The 19,511-nt window shown below is 42.2% G+C and overlaps 1 protein-coding gene across 6 annotated transcripts in view; it reads left to right on the top strand.

Moving 5' to 3' along the window:
• HHAT (hedgehog acyltransferase) overlaps positions 1 to 19,511 on the top strand; it is a 347,324-nt gene that overhangs the window by 6,339 nt on the left and 321,474 nt on the right. For 3 of the 6 annotated variants that reach the window (XM_001169380.6, XM_003339006.5, XM_016938152.4), the window contains exon 2: positions 15,535 to 15,668. The exons of the other annotated variants lie outside the window; for them this stretch is intronic. In XM_001169380.6, coding sequence (XP_001169380.1) covers positions 15,578 to 15,668 — 91 coding nt within the window. In that variant the 5' untranslated portion in view covers positions 15,535 to 15,577. The remainder of the gene's footprint in view (positions 1 to 15,534; positions 15,669 to 19,511) is intronic. 6 annotated transcript variants of the gene reach the window in all.

Here is a 19,511-nt window from a genome sequence, read left to right as displayed (position 1 = left end):
TTTTTTTCCTGAGACAGCGTCTCACTATGTCACACAGGATGGAGTGCAGTGGCAAGATCTCGGCTCACTGCAACCTTCGCCTCCCGAGTTCAAGCAATTCTCTTGCCTCACCCACCCCAGTAACTGGGATTACAGATGTTCACCACCGTGCCTGGCTAATTTTGTAGTTTTAGTAGAGACAGGGTTTCGCCATGTTGGCCAGGCTGGTCTTGAACTCCTGGCTTGAAGTGATCTGCCCACCTTGGCCTCCCAAAGTGCTGGAATTACAGGTGTGAGCCATTACATCTGGCTGGAACTGCTCTTACTACTGTGAGTCGTCCACATCTATAATCCAATGAAATGCTAATTTTCAGCCAGAAATTCATGAAAATAAAGATATTTGAGCTCATGTCCCCCTGAATTCTCTCTATGGACACCTTGGGAGTGGAGGGCTGGGGATCCTGGGTTACATACAACCCTACTTAGTGGTTGTTTTTCATCTAAGTACTTGCTGGCCACTTTAGCGTATCACTTTTTTTTTTTTTTTTTGAGAAAGGGTCTTGCTGTGTTTCCCCGGCTGGATCACAGCTCACTGCAGCCTCAACTTCCCAGGCTCCCACCTCAGCCTGCTGAGCAGCTGGGGCTACTGGCATGCAACACCATTCCTGGCTAATTTTTGTATTTTTAGCAGAGAACGGATTTCGCCATGTCGCCCAGGCTGGTCTCAAACTCCTGGGCTCAAGTCATCTGCCCACCTCAGCCTCCCAAAATGATGGGATTACAGGCATGAGCCACCACACCCGGCCTGTTAGTGCATTACTGATAGCAGTTTCCTTCTCCTTCAGTTAGTTTTCCCCTTAGCCCGGGTTCACAGTTGTTTCTGTTTGATGAAAGCTTTTGAGAGGGGATTGCTGGATTGTTTATATAATCTACCTGCCCTGCTCCTTCTGTGGGTAATATGGTTGGAGAATATTCCTGAAATAGTGGATGTATGTCATGTAGTGTATACACCCTACCTTTTTATTTTTTTATTTTTATTTTTATTTTTATTTTGCAAATAGAAATGAACCTTAGTGGTAGATGATGTTATTAGTGTCAGGGAAGAAAAATGAACTACTATCACATATCCCACAGACAGAAGCTCTTAAGATATTATGAACAATTTCATGGTAATACATTTGAAAATTCAGATGAAATTGACAAGTTTTTCCAATAAAATATATTACCAAAGACACAAAAACTAGAAAAAATGAGTAGTCCTATATCTACCAAAAACATTGAATTTGTAGTTAAAAACCTTTCCATAGCAAAATTTTCAGGCCCAGATGGCTTTACTAGTGAAACTTCCAAACATTTAAGAAAATTAAAGAGGAACCACTTTCCGGTTGCATTTATGAGGCCAGCACAATCTTGTTACTAAAAATTGATAAGGCTATTACAAGAAAATTATAGGCCAAATGCTCATAAAGACAGACACATAAGTCTTAAATATGGTAAGTCAAATCTAGCAATCTATAAAAAGGATAATAAATCATGACCAAGTTGGATTTATTTCAGGAATGTAAACTTTGGCTAACACTACGAAAGTCAACAAATGCAATTTAACTCCATATATGAAGTAAAGGAGAAAAAGTATTTGATACAACTCAGCACCCATTCATGATAAAAAAAAAAAAAAACCTGTTTGCAAGCTGGAGCATTGAGAGAAATTAGATTTAAAATAACAGAGGGTAAGGTATTGCTCTGCAAATCTATAGATTCGGGCCAATCCCAATCAAAATCCCGGCAAATTTTTTCTTCAAAAATAGGTGATAAGCTGATTGTAAATTTATTTGGAAATTCTAGACAGTCTTAAGAGCAAAGCTGGAGGACCTAAGCTACTAGATCAATATGTAGTCATGTCAGTGTGGTATTGCATAAAGCTACACAGATTATGGAACTGAGTAAAGAATCCATAAACGGGCTTATACATCTGTGGTCTTTTGATTTATGACAGAGGCAACACTGCAGGGCAGTGGAGAGAAGATGGTCTTCTCAGTAAATGACACTGGGTCGATTGACTATCCACATGGACAAAATGAATCTAGATCATGTACCTCATCTCATATACAAAAATTAATCAAGATAACAACATACACCTAAATGTGAATGCTAAAACAAAGCACCTGGAAGAAAGCAAAGTAAAATATCTTTATGACCTAGGGACAAGGTTTCTTGAATAGGCCACAAAAAGCACTAATTGGTACAGTGATAAGAATGAACAAATTATTGCCTCACATAACAACATGGATGAATCTTGTGACACAAAGCTGAGCAAAACCAAGATAGATGTAAACGAGTAAATGCAATGTGATTCCATTGATGTAAAGTTCAAAACCAGACAACTAAATAAACCATGGTGGTAGAGGTTAGGCTAGTGGTCATCTTTGATGGAGTTAGTGACTAGGAAAGGGCAGAAGGGGCTTCTGAGGCATTCTTTTGTTTTTTGGAGACAGGATCTCGCTCTGTCACCCAGGCGGGAGTGCAGTGGTGTGATCTCAGCTCACTGCAACCTCCCTGACCTGGGCTCAAGCGATCCTGTCACTGCAGCCCACCTGAGTAGCTGGGACTACAGGCATGCACCACCATGCCTGGCTAATTTTTTTTTTTTTTTTTTTTTTTTTAGAGACGGGATCTTACCATGTTGCCCAGGCTGGTCTTGAACCCCTAGGCTCAAGCAGTCTACCCATCTCCTCCTCTCAAAGTGCTAGAATTACAGATATGAGCCACTGCCTCTGGCCTGGCATGCAGTTTTTATCTCAGTGACAATTACTTGGTAATTACATAAGGCTTTCCACTTCTTGAAAGCCCTAAGGGCTGGGCATGATGGCTCATTCCTGTAATCCCAGCACTTTGGGAGGCTGAGGAGGGAGGATCACTTGAGGCCAGGAGTTTGAGATCAGCCTGGCCAACAAAGCAAGATCCTGTCTCTAAACAAGACTAAAAAATTAGCAGGGTGTGGTGATGCGAGCCTGCAATCCCAGCTACTCCTGAAGCTAAGGCAGGAGGATTTCTTGAGCCCAGGAATTTGAGGCTGCAATGAGCTATGATCATGCCATGCACTGTAGTCTGGGTGACAGAGTGAGACCCCGTTTAAGAAAAAAATAAAAAATAAGAAAAAGGAAGCCTTAAGGTTTTTTCTTCATTTAAGTATATTTTAATAAAGTTTACTTAAAATCTTGTAAAAAGTTAGGTTCATTCTGATGCTCCCAGGCTGGGGAGTGTAAGATGTGGTGGGCACAAGCCTTGCTGATTAAAAAGGCTTAAAATAGGTTGAGAATTTTCAGGGGAAAGAATGCAATATCACATCAGTAGCTTTTTTTTGAATTAGGGACTTATATAATTGACTCCCTTTTGCCAATCTTTAATGGCAGAGATCTGGCTTGAGGGAATTTCATATAAAAAGACTTAGAGTTATGTTTGATTATAAGATTGATATCAGTGTGAGGGGGAAATTAGAAAAGCTAAGGGAGTATTAAGTAGAAATTTTTGGTTTCAGATTTAATTTTCTTCCAATTTAAGTTTTAAAAGTTTCTGACCATTGGATTAAAAAACAATCTGTTTTCTATAAATCCTTTCAGTTAGGTACTTTCCTCCCATAAGGCCATGAACTAACTGAGGGCAGGGATGGCATATGAGTTTCCTATTAAACCTGTACTAAATTAACACAAATTCAGTGGCTTCAAAAAACACACATTTATTACCTTATGGTTCTGGATGTCAGAAGTCCAAAATGGGTCAGCCAGCAGGGTTCATTTGTTCTGAAGGTTCTAGGGAAGAATCCTTTTGTTGTCGTTGCCTTTTCCAGCCTCTAGATGCCTCTTAGATTCCTTCATCCAGGAGCCCCTGCTCCATCTTCCAAGCACACCACTCCAACCTCTGCCTCCATCATCACCTCACATTTCCTCTCTGTCTCTGACCCTTCCGCTTCCCTCCTGTAAGGAACCTTGTGATTACTTTGGGCCCACCCAGATAATCCAGGCTAATCTCTCAATCAGAAGATCCTGAATCATATTGGCAAAATCCCTTTTGCTGTGTAAGGCAACGTATTCAGGGTTCCAGGGATGAGGACGTGGACACTTCTAGGGGACCCATCTTTGGTGGACCCCACAGAGGGGATCTTTCTATTTCGTCTTCACAAAGAGCACAGTTCCTGGTTGTCAGTAGAAGTTCATTCGTATTTGTTGAATGAAGACATGGGTCTAAGATTTCATTATTTGAGTGCAGTTTCTGAAAGAAAAGTGATGGTCTTGTCCTCCTCTCACTGACACAACTGGAGCTTTGGGTTCAGTTTTAGGTAAATGTACTATACAGAGTCAACTGACAGAAAGGCAGAGGATCTGGGAACAGGCATGGTGGCTCATGTTTGTAATCCCAGCACTTTGGGAGGTGTAGGTGGGAAGATCACTTGAGTCCAGGAGTTCAAGACCAGCCTGGGCAACATAGTGAGACCCGCCCCCATTTAAAAAAAAAATGGGTGTAGTGGCTCTTGTCTATAGTCCCAGCTACTCGGGAGGCTGAGATGGAAGGATTGCTTGAGCCTGGGAAGTTGAGGCTGCAGTAAGCCAAGATTGTGCCACTGCATTCCAGCCTGAACAACAGAGAGTGAGACCTTGTTTCAAAAAGGAACCTGGAACCAAGTCATTGAAGTAATGGTTGAAGGAATCATAGATGTTGGTCTGGAAGAGGGTTTGGATGGAGTAGATGGCATTACTTATCTTTAAACATTTGAACGAGTATTATTGGAAAGAATAAAAAAGCCTTTTTAAGCATACTCAATAATAGTAATAGCATTAAAAACAACAAAAATAAGCATTTCAGAGTTTACTATGCCTAAGGCACTGTTTTATCATTTTATAAATTCACTTAATCCTCATATCAATCTTCTGAGGTTTGCTATTACTGTGTTTTACAGATAAGGAAATTGAGGCTCAGAGAGGTTGTGCACCTTGTCCTAGGTCACACAACCATGAAGCAGCAAAGCTGGAATTCAATCTTTGGCATTCTGACTCCAGAGCCACCCCTGAAACCATATCACACTATGCTGTCTCCATGCCTTTAGTTCCAGAAGGTAGAAGAGGACTGGTGGCAGAAGAAATCCACCCCTGTATTTTTTTAGAAATCTGTATTTTTTAGAAATACGGGGTAGATTTCAAGGAAAAACACAACAATCAGAACTGCTAGCCAGGCACAGTGGTGTGCACCTGGGAGGCTGAGGCGGGAGGATCACTTGAGCCCAGGAGTTAGAGCTGTTTGGAGCTGCAGTGAGCTATGATCACGCCACTGCATTCCAGCCTGGGTGACAGAGTGGGACCCTGTCTCAAAACAAAAACAACAACAAAAGCAAGAACTGCTTAGGAACAGAGTTTCTCTGCCTTGTAATGTTACTGGAAATGGTCAAGTAGGCTGTTATAAAAGGAATTCCCAAACTGGCTGGAGATGAGACCAAATGGCAATAGAGACCCCACTGATTTTGAAATTCTGATTTGGGAACATATTTTTTTCCATTACATATATAAGAAGGTAGGGAACAACCTTTGTGACATTTTATGTAATAAAGATCCATTGTGAAAGGTAGCTTTTCAACTAATTTTCCAGATTTTATTGATTAGTAACTATTTATAATATACCTGGTGTGCTAGATGTGTGCCCACCCCTTTCTAAGGTACCCTTGCTGCTCCTCCCATAAAGAAGTATGGTCTGTTTTCTCCTCCTCCTTGAATCTGGGCTGGTCTTTGGACTTGCTTTGACCAATAAAGTGTTCTGTGAACTCTGGAGCCTGGTCCTTAAGGGATGTTGCACCTCTTGCCTCTGTTCTTTTGGAACCCTGAAACCCCACTGCTGTGAAAAAGCCAAGTCTAGCCTACCAGAGGAGGAGCCCTGGCCTGGGGGAGAAGGGAGGTGACTTGTGTGAGCTGGCGCCAAATGCCAGACATGTGCATGAGGTCATCATGGCCCCCCCCAGCTCCAGTGGAGTTGTGTGATAACAGAAGTCATGTGAGTGACCTCAGGAGGGACATGAACAGAACTGTCCAGACTGCCATCCCACAAAATCCTTAAAAAGAATAAATGTTCATTGTTCTAAGGCATCACATGTTGTGATGGTTTCTTATGCAGCAATACATAACTGATACATAATATGTTGGTGCGGATGTGGAAGTAGTGGGTATATATTTTAAACTATTCTGTAATTAGACTTTTTTCCCCATTCCAGTGCACCTCTTCCAGTCTATCTAGTCATTCTTCTGTGTTGGTGAAACCTTTCTGGGTTTGGAGAAGTGTTTCCTCTTAGTATTATGTGGGTCGAAGAATAAGTCTTTGTAAGACTCTTAAATGGGGACTGGGCACAGTGGCCCACGCCTGTAATTCCAGCAGTTTGGGAGGCTGTGGCGGGAGGATCACTCAAGGCCAGGAGTTCAAGACCAGCCTGGGCAACATGGCAAAACCCAGTCTCTACTAAAAACACAAAAATTAGTGGGGCAGCACACTCCGGCCTGGGGGATAGAGCAAGACTCTGTCTCAGGAAAAAAAAAAAAAAAAAAGACTCAAGTGGGGTTTGGAGAGAATTGTGATATGGGAATCTGGACTTGGTGGTTTTCTTGGAGAAAATCATGTAATTTAGAGTCTACAAAATGGGGTTCAGTTTCATGAAAATTGGACCCTGGAAAAGGCAAAAGTCTCATACCACTTTTTCCGAATATGCTAGAATATTGCACTACTATTTCATTTTCTTTAAAGCCGTTGTCATTTCAGTGGGCATGTGCTTCTTTCACTTTTATTACTTGTGGTTTCCAGAGTGCTCATTTGTTCCTGAATGTAGAGCTATTTCAATTTTACTCTTATCTCTGCATAACTGCTGACTTTCCCCTCTTATTTCCAAGGTAAATCGGTTAGGTTTAGTTTGCCTTTTTCAGTAAATCTTTTAAGGAATGTATGTGAGTTAGATATTTCATGTGTATTTTGATTACATTTTATTGATTTAAATTTTTTTATCAGAGAGTGTCTAACGTTATGCATAACGTTTAAAAATTCTATTACATTGAGACCACTTATATTACCTTCTAGCTTTCCTAATGGATTGATTTCATTATAGATTTTGGAAAAAATGAATCCAGTACACTCTGTAAGAATAGTGAGGTGGCTGAGGGAAGGCTCTGGAGTTAGACTTAGTGGGTATGTATCTAAGCTTTGCCGCTTACCAGCTGTGTGATTTGGGGCGGGTTTACTTATCCTTTCTGGGCCTTGGTTTCCTCTTGTGTTAAGAGGTTATCAGAAGCACCAACCTCAAAGGTTTGTTATGAAGATTAAGTGAGATAATACTTGTAAAGTGCCTTTTCAGCATAGGAAATCTGTAAATAGTACTTGTTATAGTACAGCTATTACTAAAGCATAAGAAAACTCAGTAGAGGGAAATCTTCTTTTAGGACATTAAGCAGTGAGTCAGTAGAAGTGACGATGGTGATGCTGGTATGGAGGGATTGTTAGCTTAATGATGAGAGATGTCTTGTTAAAGTCCTCTGGTGCATGTGAGTATTGGGTTATAGCCCATTTCGTGCTTGATATCAAGATTTAAAAGCAGAAAAAATTTAAAATGGAAGTGTTGGAATCCATTAGTTGCCTGCATCAGAAGTAAAGCTAAAGTATTTTTGAAATGATATTGGAAGTTGCTGGGGGAAAAGCATCTTGCAGCCGTTATGTTTATGTATGTTTCAGGCTTTGGCAAGGTGTGCTGTACTTTTCTTCCAAGATCAAGGAACAGGATTTCTGCCTGTATGACAGTGGGGGTTGGGAATTTTGGTTCTAATTTTTGCTCCATTGCTGGCTTCTCTGTCTGTGGGTAGATCGCTGCTTCTTCCTGAGCAGGATTCTGATTCCTGAAAGGGACCTAAAAACTTAGCCCTCCTGAGAGGATCCGAGTAGATGGCATCTTTGAAAGCAGGTGGAGTGTTAAATTCCAAAGTAAATGCAAATGCAAGTGGCTCCAGTATAGAAAAAGTTCTGTGAGCTGAGAGATTCTTGCCATTTTACAGCTAAGATTTTATTCTGTGGCCCTCTTGAGTTCTGTAATTCCCAGATAAATATATTTTTTGAAATATTCAACCTTGGGGTGTTTGTACCCAATTTGGAGGTGGAGAAAGCTCCCTATTCCTCCAGTCTGAATTCCTTCCTTCTGATTCCAGGGAAAACTTTGTTATGATTTCCTTTAACATCTAGTATTAAATGCACGTTCTACCGCTTTGTCCTCACTTGCCTCAAAATTCTCACTCTTTTCAACAACATTTAGCTTCAAGATCCTGTTGTCTTACAGCTTTGGAGTTGCTGTTTTATCTTCTTCATCTTCCTCTTTTTTCCCCCTACCAGCTTCTGGACTATTTTGATGCCAAGGACAACTCAATTTTCCCCCATCTGTGTGGCTTGGTTCCAGACTCTCTCCACTTTCACTAAGGGCCTAAATCATCAACCTCCCTGCCTCTTGGGTCTACCACAACATCAAGGGGCTGCTTTGTAGAGCTTCATTCGAATAATTTTATGTACTGGCTTGCAAGCCTGAGGTTTCTGCAGGAAATAAAATTTAAACATGAAATCGTATGTTTTAAGACTCCTTACCACTTGGCTCCTGTTCTCCCTTCCCTGAACCGTCCACACTTTCTCTTCTTCACAGTTCCGACCAGTATTCCCACACTGGGGAAGAGTTCTTAGACACATCTCACCATCACACATCCCTACAACCCTCCTTCACTATTACATACCAATAGTGCAATCTCATTTGTGTAGATTAATCAGGTAGACTGCTACTTAAACACAGGCTGTGTCCCTATAGATTGGCTGTTTTCTATAGAAATGATGCTGTAAGTGGTGATGACTTTTCTAGGCTATCTCACAGCTACCCACTTAGCTGATAATGTTGGTGCAGGACTGACTGCATGAAAACAGAAAAGAAACATCACTTACACATTTGAGTAAGAACCTCCTTGATTTCAGCCTGATTGCTCTGCCTAAAGAGGGACATGCTTGTTTAGAGTATGAGAAATGGAAACTTGGTAATTTTCTGAGAGAGTTTTTGGGAACCTCTAAGGGCCTGGGCATTTTAAAAAGGTTCCAGTTATATTCCCAAATATACAGTTTTCCTTTTCTTTTACATTGTGTCATAAATCCCTTAAGACATATCTACTCTGATTTACTTTCTGGCTGCACAGCTGAAATAAACAGGGAAAACAAAGTAGGGAAATAATTTTCCTAAGATAAGTGGGCAAGTGTTGAAGGCCGAAAGAATGAGGGTCGTGATCAACTCAGTATACCACTGGAGACTATATGAGTAAACAGCAAACTGTTTCTCATGAAAGCAGGTTGTTGGCAAACTGACAAACTGTGTCTGCCTCCCAGAAAGAATGCTGGGGGGCAGTCACCACCCAGGCACAGTGTTTCTTGTGATTAGGCAAATCTGAAGCCTGTTAGCAATAACATGAACCTGTGATCAATCAAGCAGCTGACCAGTCGTTACCTCCTCCTCCCTGCTCTTTCTACCCAATAAAAACAAAGGGCTGTAGAAGCTCGAGGTTGCTGCCTTTGCTCCCTAGAAGCAGGGAGCTCTCTTCTTCCCCTGGTCTCTTCCTTTAAAATAGTTACTTTTGTTTTAAGTTTTCATTTCTGCCTTCCTCCTCCTTCCTTCAGTCTCCTAATGACTGTCTCAAGTAGTAACAGTAGTGACTGTCGTAGTGACAGTCTCAAATAGTAACCATTGCAGTCAGCTACAGGCAAGAGTTGAAAAGAGAGTGTGTGATGAAGAAAGCTCTGTTAAGGAGGATGGGTGAGTGTCTGTGTGGTGGTGGTGTTTCGAGGTGGCATTCGTGTAATGGAGAGGTGAAAATGAAAGTGGAAAGTACTGCCTATCATTCCCTTGGGAGTAGCAGAGAGGTAGGTGGTGAGGAAGAGGCACCAGGCTGAAAGCCTGCAGGTGGCCCCTGGGGATAGTTTGCTTGCTGTCTAGGGTGGCTTTGGATTGGGCGTCAGAAGAGGAATGAGACATTAACGAAATCCCTGGGGATGCCAACTTCCTGAAAGAGGTCCAGATGCACGTAGGATGGGCATACCCCAGGAAGGTCGGCCAGATTTCTTTGATTCAGGGAGAAAATCAGGGTCAGGGCTTAGGTAGGCTCCTGATGAATGAAATTCACTAACTAGTAACTACTAATGTTTGTTGAGTGCTTATTCACTGCCAGGCCCTGGGCTAAGCATTTTACATTTAACCCCTTCAACAACCCTCTAAGAAAACATCTGGGAGGCCATTATCTACCCGTTTCTTTAACCAATAAATGACACAGCCTGGGACTCTCCCCGCACCAGCCCACCCCTCCTCCCCGAACCCCACAGGTGGGTTTGGTGCCAGAATGTATCACTGTGCTGTCAGGTGGAGACTATCTGGTTCAATTCCTAAATTTTGGGGGTGAGGGGACAGCTAGTTTCCCTGCTTAGTTACCTGGTGTTTTGCTGCTAGTTACTATGTATCTCTGTGTATATGTCTACAAAACATAGAGCATTGTTGAAACTATGTTATTGTTTCATTGAAACTTGTTATTGTTTCATTGAAACTATGTTATTGTTTCCTTATACCACTGAGTAGAAGAAAATGGAGTTTCTGCTGGGGCCACTGTCTGTGGAGTTTGCACATTCTCGCTATGTCTGCAGGGGTTTTCTCTGGGTACTCGGTTTCCTCCCACATCCCACAGCGGTGCCCATTAGGTGAACTGGCGTGTCTAAATGGTCCCAGTGTGTGAATGTAACTGAGTGCCCTATTAAGTTTTTCTGTCATGGCATCAAATGCCTGTTGATGCTCATCTGTCCGAGGCAGGGGGCTCTGAATCTAGTCCCTTTTAAAGGCCTCATAAAGTGGCTTAGCCATCAACCCCAAATTTGGAATTCAAATTCAACAAAAGCCAGACATTCCTAGGAATCCCTGCAATTGCCTCCCGTTTTGGGGAGCCTTTGGGGCCACTGTTATCTGCTTTCAGTAGGGTCTTTAGGCTCCTTCAGCCTGAAGTTGAGGTTCCAGAGACTAGACCTTGAAATAGTACAGGCACCTGTGAAAATCTCCCCTACCAGGAGATGGCTTCGAGGGTACAGTTAATTTACAACCCAACTGAGCCCCAGATGTTGCCAGCCCGTTCACAAGATGGAGCAACAATTCAAGACGAGTCATCGGAACAAGTCATGCCGGCCTGCACTGCCTCACCCCATGCCGCAACTTGCTTCCCCTTCTTAAACCTTTGCACTTTGCTTGGAAATTTGAAGTGGTTCCATTAAGACAAGAGTCTAGACTGTCTTCCCCATTGCTAGCTTTGGTCTGTAATAAAGTCACTTTCTTTCTACCATATCTCTATCTTGCTAATTTGTTTTGCAAGTGGTGAGCAGCTGAACCTGTGTTTGGTAACGAGTGTGGGGGTGTGAGTATGAGTGGGTTCTGCGCTGGGATGGCATCCTGTCCAGGGCTGGTTCCTGCCTTGCATCCTGAGCTGCTGGAGTGGGCTCAGCTACCAGAGACCCTAAATTGGAACAAGTGGGGTGGAAAATGAATGAATGAATACAAATTAATAAAAATTTGTAAAGTCTATGATAATCATACAAATGCATGACAAAAAAATGTAGTATGAAAGCACTCAGTGAGCCCACCCTAATTGTAAATGTTTTGAACTGCATGGTGGCAGGAGGTGCTCCTTATAATTTTTGCTTTGCCAACATTTTATTCCTTGGTTTAACCCACCACCACTACAACTGCCATCACTTGCTGATTCATCAAACTTGGGTAAATAATGATCTTACCTGTGCTTATTAATCTTTAAGTGTATGTGTATAGCTCTTGTTTATTTCAGTGTTTACTATTAGAAGTGTTTTGGTCTTTATTTAGATGTTTGATGTTTTTGTGACCAGAAATATGCAGTAGGAACTTACTTTTTGCTTATTAGCCTATTGTAAAATTAGTAGCATCATACATTGTTTTGTTTAAAGTTACAATTTCCAAGACCCTACTGGTGATGTTCAGTAAGGACTCACTGTACAATCCAGCTAAGAGCAGCACTAAGCTGGGTGCAGTGGCTCACGCCTGTAATCCTAGCACTTTGGGAGGCCACGGTGGGCAGATCTCCTGAGCTTAGGAGTTTGAGACCAACCTGGGCAACAACAACAATAGAAAACTAGCCTGGCATTGTGGTGCATGCCTGTAATCCCAGCTACTCAGGAGGCTGAGGCAGGAGAATTGCTTGAGCCTGGGAAGTTGAGGCTGCAGCGAGCTGAGATCATGCCACTGCACTCCTGCTTGGGCAACAGAGCAAGACCCTGTCTCCAGGAAGAAAAAAAAAAAAAAGCAGCACCAAAATGAAAAATTATTAAACCGAATTTTCTAGTTCCCTGAGGATTAAATCCTTAATGCAGGAGGATTGTCTCAGATAGAATGTCCCTGAAAAGCATCTAATGGCAGGCCTTCTAAAACTTTCATTCAGTCTACAAGATCATTTGTGTTCAAATTTCAGTCGCCCATTTAGGAGATCAGCTTTTTGCTAATCAGATTCTTCATGAGGCAAAGAGGTCATCCGATGTAATACCAACATCTTTTGACAGGCGAGACATTAAATTATAAGCCAAGAAGTTAAAATTACCTTCCCACTAAAGGGAAGACTACCAAATTCCTGAAAAGTTCCAGAAAGGAGTCTTGTTATTCTAAAGATGAAAGTATTTAAAAATAAATTGTGAATAGAAATGGATAAAGCTAGAAGCAGTTCTGAAGAATAGTAAGGAACTTGAGAAAGTGTTGAAATACTAGGGCTTAGGCTTGTGTTTTAAAGCATGAATGATTGCTTCTGGATCTCTTAGGTTGCAGGAAAAGTCCAGACCAAACTTTCTGGGTGACTTTTAGGTAACGAAATGGGGCACTCTGGGTGCAAGACTGCTTATTTCTGAAATCGTGGTTTATCAAGGCTGAAGTTTATTTCCCTTCCTGCTCTGTCTCCCAGTGGTCTGAAGAAAGGAGTTTGTGTGTGCGGCAGATTCTAAGCCAGGCTCTAAGTCTGAGGAACTGTACACTGGCATTAATGGGATTGGCCATGGCAGAGTGGAGGGGCAGGGGCCTGGGTCCAAAGACTTGGCTTTGAGCCTTGGCTCAGTTATTTACTTGTTTACTCATTTATTTAGACAAAAATTGTACATATTTATGGTGTACAATGTGATGTCTAGCTATACATTGTGAGATGATTAAATCAAGGTAATTAACATACCCATCACCTTACCTGCTTATCATTTTATGGTGAGAACATTTAAGATCTACTCTTAGCACTTTTCAAGAATATAATACATTATTGTTAACTATAATCACCATGCTGTATAATAGATCCTCAGAATTTATTCATCCTGTCCAACATCTTTTAACCAACATCTTCCCCACTTCCCCCCCAGCCCCTGGCAACCACTTCTGTGAGTTTGACTTTTTTTAGATTTCACATATAAGTGAGATCATGCAGTATTTGCTTTTTTGCTCTGGCTCAGTTATTTCTGGCTCTGTGACCTCATCACATTTGTCATCTATAAAATGCCTACCTCCCCTGTTCCACTTCCACCTACTTCACCAGGCTGTTGTGAAAACAAAATGAGATAATGTGTGAATTCTGGGGTTTGGCATGACTGTCACATGTTAGAAGTACTTGGTGGGGTTGGTGGGGGGTGCTGCTTAAAATTTTGCTCTTATTTTGGCATCCACAATGAGACATACTTGAGAGGTTTAAATAAAGCAGTAAAGGCCATAAATGGGTTTAAATTTAGTGAACTCTTTGTTACTTGGAACATTTGGAATCATTTAATTTGCTGAATTTTAGGACCTAACTTTCCTATACCTTCTCTATTACTTAGAATATAGTCATGGCTGCCATGATGGAGAGATCTAGAATAGGAGAGGCTTAAACAACCTAGAAATGCATTTCTCTTTCCTGTAACAGTCTAGATCTAAGTAGTCTGGGGCACTTTGGGGCTTGGGGGTGGTACATGGATTTGGGGACTGAGAGGCCTCTGTCTTGTCCATGTGGCTTTCACCTCTTCATCCATGGAGGCTGTTCCAATTCTGTTCAACAGGAAAGGGAGGGAAAGAAAGAGATGGCCACAGCCATGTCCCTTCACTCACACCCTTTTGAATGGAGCTATTCAGGTGTCCACACTTAGCTACAGTGTAGTGTTGGTGTCCAGAGGAAATTGTAATTGATGTGTAAGAAGAGAGACTGAATTCTGAAAAGGGGTAGTGAGGGGCGGTGGGTAACAAGCAGTGTCTGTCACAGATGCCTGTGATTATGTCATTAACTGCCCTTTAAGAAATGTACAGATGAGGCCTGGCACAGTGGCTTGTGCCTATAAACCCAGCTACTCAGGAGGCTGAGGTGGGAGGATCACTTGAGGCCAGGAAATCAAGATCAGCCTGGGCAACATAGACCCTGTCTCCAAAAATACATAAATAAAGTGCATAGATGCATGGCAGACAGACAGGTTTATAGTATTCCATTATGATAATCAACTACGGGATGGCACTTGATTTCTTATATTTATTTTTTGAGGCAAGGTCTCACTGTGTCACCCAGGCTGGAGTGCAGTGCAACCTCAGCCTCTTGGATTCAAGCAATTCTCCTGCCTCAGCCTCCTGAGTAGCTGGGATTACAGGCGAGCGCCACCACGCCTGGCTAATTCTTTTATTTTTAGTAGAGATGGGTTTTGCCGTGTTGGCCAGGCTGGTCTTGAACTCCTGGCCCCAAGTGATCCACCTGCCTTGGCCTCCCAAAGTGATGGGGTAACAGGTGTGTGCCACCATGCCCAGCTGATTTTAAGTTTTTATTTTATTATTACTTTTAGAGAGGGGATCTGGCTATGTTGCCCAGGCTGGTCTCGAACTCCTGGCCTCAAGTGATCCTCCCATCTTGGCCTCCCAAAGTGTTAGGATTACAGGCATGAGCCACCATGCCTGGCCTATAGTATGATACTTGAAAGGGACAACAAGGATGGTGAACCTGTTGATTTAGAGGTTTGTATACTGTTTGTGCTTTTCAGACTTTTTGAAGCCATTTATTATTCACAGAGCACCTGGTAGTCCCTTCTTGCTGCATCCCAGGCACTGTGCTAGGGGCTGGTGAGTCAGAGATCATGGTCCCTGCTATCTGAGGGTCCACTCCACAGAAGAGACAGGCATATTATGCAATGGGTAGAGAACTGTCTGATGTATACTCTGATGGGAGACTGTGGGAACTCCTAGGGAAAGACCTGACCCCTTTGACAGGCAGGATGCACGTGTGTGGTGTATGTGTGCGTGTGTGTGTGTGTGTGTTGGATGCAGGATGGAGTAAGGTCACAGGGAGGAGGAAGCTTGATTGGGGTTATGTCTGTATCACCTTGAATAGTGATGGGTCTCCGGGAGTGTGAACTAACTGAATTGATGTTTAGATGCTGTTCTCTAGTGTCATGTTCATGGCTTAATGTTTTGTCTCTGTTTCTCAGAAACTCTCAGCGTAGGCATCGGGAACCTTCGTGCCAAGGAGCCATGCTGCCCCAATGGGAACTGGCACTTTACCTACTTGCCTCACTAGGCTTCCACTTCTATTCCTTCTATGAAGTTTACAAAGTCTCCAGAGGTAAGGCCCCAAGCTTTTCAGACCTCCTATCAAACAAGGAAACTCCTGTCAAAAAAAGGAGCAGAGGTGGAAGATTCAAGAAGATGATCCAATAGTGTCAAGATGATGTGGGCCTTGATTTGCTTCCCCCTGTCTTGGATAGTTTGAATCAGTGACCTGAGTCCATTGAGTTTTCTACCCTAATCCTAGGTCTTTTAGGTGATGCTGTGGCTTGTCTTCTATAATTGGTGGGTTTGATTCAAAGGCTATTGAAGGCCGTGGAGGGGATTTGCATTCAGAATTCAAAGTAAACTCTTAAATTTCTCTTTCATCATTACTCCTCTGAGACATATTAGACCTGGGCTCATTTTGTCTTCTTCTTCTGTCATTTTTAGTGTTGCCTTTGTCTGAGTGTTGGAGATAAATCATCATCAGGCCACATTCCAGCCCAAAGGAAGGGGAATGGGGGCCCTCCTTTATTTTAGCGGCAGTTTGGCAAGGAGCACTAGTCACTCCTGCTCACACCCAATTGGCCAGCACTGAGTCCCATGGGCACAGCTGGGAGGCTGGGAAATAGTCTTTAGGTTGGTGGCTATGTGCTACCTAAAGCTTTTTTTTTTTTTTTTTTTTTTTTTGAGACCTAGTTTTGCTCTTGTTGCCCAGGCTAGAGTGCAGTGGCACCCTCTCGGCTCACTGCAACCTCTGCCTTCTGGATTCAAGCAATTGTCCTACCTCAGCCTCCTGAGTAGCTGAGATTTCAGGCGCCCACCACCACGCCTGGCTAATTTTTGTATTTTTAGTAGAGACGTGGTTTCACCATGTTGGCCAGGCTGATCTCAAACTCCTGACCTCAGGTGATCCTCCTGCCTCAGCCTCCCAAAGTGCTGGGATTACAGGCGTGAGCCACTGCACCCTGTATGTGGGACTACAGGAGTGCACCACCATGCCTGGCTTTAAAACTACTTTTAAAAAATAAAGTATATTGAAAATGGGAGGTGTCTATTCTTACACCAATACCATAATGTCTTGATTACCGTAGCTTTACATTAAGTCTTGAAGTTGGATAGAAGTCTTCTAACTGTTATTTGTGTTGTCTATTCTGGGTCTTTTGCCTATCTGTATAAACTTTAGAGTCAATTTGTTGATATCTACAAAATAACTTTAGCCATAAAATAAAGATGTTTATAGCAGCTTTATTCATAATTGCTAAAAATTGGAAGCAATCAAGATGTCCTTAAGCAGCAAATGGATTAATAAACTGTGGTACATTCGGACAATGGAATTTGCCAGGATTTTCATTGTGGTTGCATTGAATCTATAGATTAAGTTGGGAAGAACTGACATCTTGACAATATTGAGTCTTCCTATCCATGAATATGGACTATTTCTCCATTTATTTAGTTCTTTGATTTCTTTCATGAGAGTTTTATTGTTTTCCTGATATAGATCTTATACATATTTTGTTAGATTTATAGCTCAGTATTTCATTATTTGGGTGACAATGTAAATGATATTGTTTTAAATTTCAAATTCTACTTATTTCATTGCTGATATATAGGAAAGCAATTGATTTTGGTATAGCAATCTTGTTATTATAGCTTATTAATTCCAGGAGTTTTTCTGTCAGTTCTTTCAGATTTTCTACATAGGTAATCATGGCGTCTGCGAAGATGATTTTATTTCTTTCTTCTCAATCTTATATACCTTTTCTTTTTTGTTGTTGTTGTATTGCATTAATTAGGGTTTCCAGTACAATGTTGAAAAAGAGATGAGAGGGCATATCCTTGCCTTATTCCTAATTTAACTGGGGAAACTTCTAGTTTCTCACCATTAAGTATGACATTAGCTGTGGGTTTTTTATGGATGCTTTTTATCTAGTTAAGGAAGTTCCCCTCTATTCCTAGTTTTCTGAGAGCTTTTGTTATGAATGACTGTATTAGTTAGGGTTCTCCAGGGAAATAGAATCAATAGGCTACATATAGATATAAAAGGAGATTTATTACAAGGAATTGGCCCACACAATTATAGAGGCTGAGAAGTTCCATGATCTTCTGTCTGCAAGCTGTAGACCTGTGAAAGCCAGTGGTGCAATTCAGTTCAAGTCCAAAGGCCTGAGAACTGGAGTAGCCTATGATGTAAATCCCAGTCTGAGGGCAGGAGAGGATGAGCTGAGATGGTCTAGCTCAAGCAGTAGCCAGAAATAAGAGTGAATTCTTCCTTCCTCCTCCTTTTGTTCTATTTAGACCCTCAATGGATTGGATGGTGCCCACCTGCATTAAAGAGGGCAATCTACTGTATCTGATTCAAATGCTTATCTCATCAAGAAACACCCTCACAGACACCTAGAAATAGTGTTTAATCTGGGCACTCTTTGGCCTGGTCAAGTTGACACATAGCACTAACCAACACAATGGATGTTGGATTTTGTCAAGTGTTCTTTCTGCATCTCTTGATCAGTTTATTCTTCTTTAGCCTGGTGATGTGTTGGATTACATGATTTTTGTGTTCTGTGAGATTTTGACTTTAATATACCTGGACTGGACTCAGCTGGCATTTCTCCTGTTTCATGTATTGTCAGCTGGGGCTGCAGTCATCTGGTGGCTCGATTGGGCTCACTCATCCAGGGTGGCTCACTCACGTGGCTGGCAGTTGGTGCTGGCTTTCAGCTGAGAGCTCAGCTGGGGACTGTCAAGTGGAGTACTATGGTCCTCTCTAAATGGCTTCATGTGGCTTACATTTCTTACATTTATAACAGGGCAGCTGGGTTCCAGCTGTTGCACGTGCAGCCTGGGAAGTTATACAGGTCACTTCTGCCTCATTTATTGGTCAAAGCAAATCACAGGGCCAGTCCAGATTGAAGGGAAGGAAAGACTGCACCTTTTTACAGGTGGAGCAGCATGTAGAGGAAGAGTCTGATGGAGCCACCTCTGGAGTTTCTCTCTTCTATAATGGGTGTTATACTTCTTTACCCACATGAGGACACTGAGGCTCAAAAGTATTACTTGTCCAAGGTCATATATTTAATAATAGAAATAATAGAGCTGAAGCTTAAACCTAAGACTTTACAACTCTACTTCTTGTGTTGTGATAGATTCTGGGAACGGGGCGAGGGGTTCCTTTGCGGATAGTACAAAACTTTTCTGCACCTTAACCTGTCCAGATGCTGTCATGCTGACCACCTCCTAGCCTGAAGCTTCTTTAATCCTTAATGCCTTTCCTTTTATTGTCAGTGCTGAAGTGTTTCTCAGGCCATTCCCAAGAAATATCTTCCTCAAATGCTTTTGCCAGTTTACCTCACGGGAGCCAGATCCCCATGCCATGCCTAAGTATGTTCAACTGATACAATGTTGAGCCTTCTTGGTTCCTCATCTCACTTTCTAATTCAGGAAAAAGTGCTACTTACCCACATTGTAGAATTAGGTCACTGGAAAAATCGTCTTTACTCTGAACTTTTTTAGGGCATTCATGTCTGGAGCAAACGTGCTGCCTAGAATAGACTAGAGGCTCCAAGTGTATTTGTTCAGTGAAATGTCTCTGGTGGGCATCTGCGTGGCTACTCTCCTTGGGCACAGAGCAGGCATCTCATTCACTGCTGTCTCTATCAGCAGTAGTGGGGTTGTCACGTGGTTGGGGACAGCAGACTGATTTTAACAGCCTTAGTCAAATGGAATCTCTCAGCAAATCCACAGCAGGGACTCAACAGAATACCCCTTCTTCCCCCCAACTCTACCAAATTAGAATATCTTGAAGTCATATGGAAATATTGGGGTGGTGATAGTGATCCGCTATGCTGGCTGACCTTGCCCCTGGTGCTCTGCAGTACTGTGGCTAATCCACAGCTGTTGCATTAGGTTGGTGCCTTAT

Source organism: Pan troglodytes, chromosome 1 (assembly GCF_028858775.2).
Source record: "Pan troglodytes isolate AG18354 chromosome 1, NHGRI_mPanTro3-v2.0_pri, whole genome shotgun sequence".
Taxonomy (NCBI): domain Eukaryota; kingdom Metazoa; phylum Chordata; class Mammalia; order Primates; family Hominidae; genus Pan; species Pan troglodytes.
The sequence above is the reverse complement of the archived record's forward strand: the minus strand, read 5'-3'. Positions and strand labels throughout refer to the sequence as shown.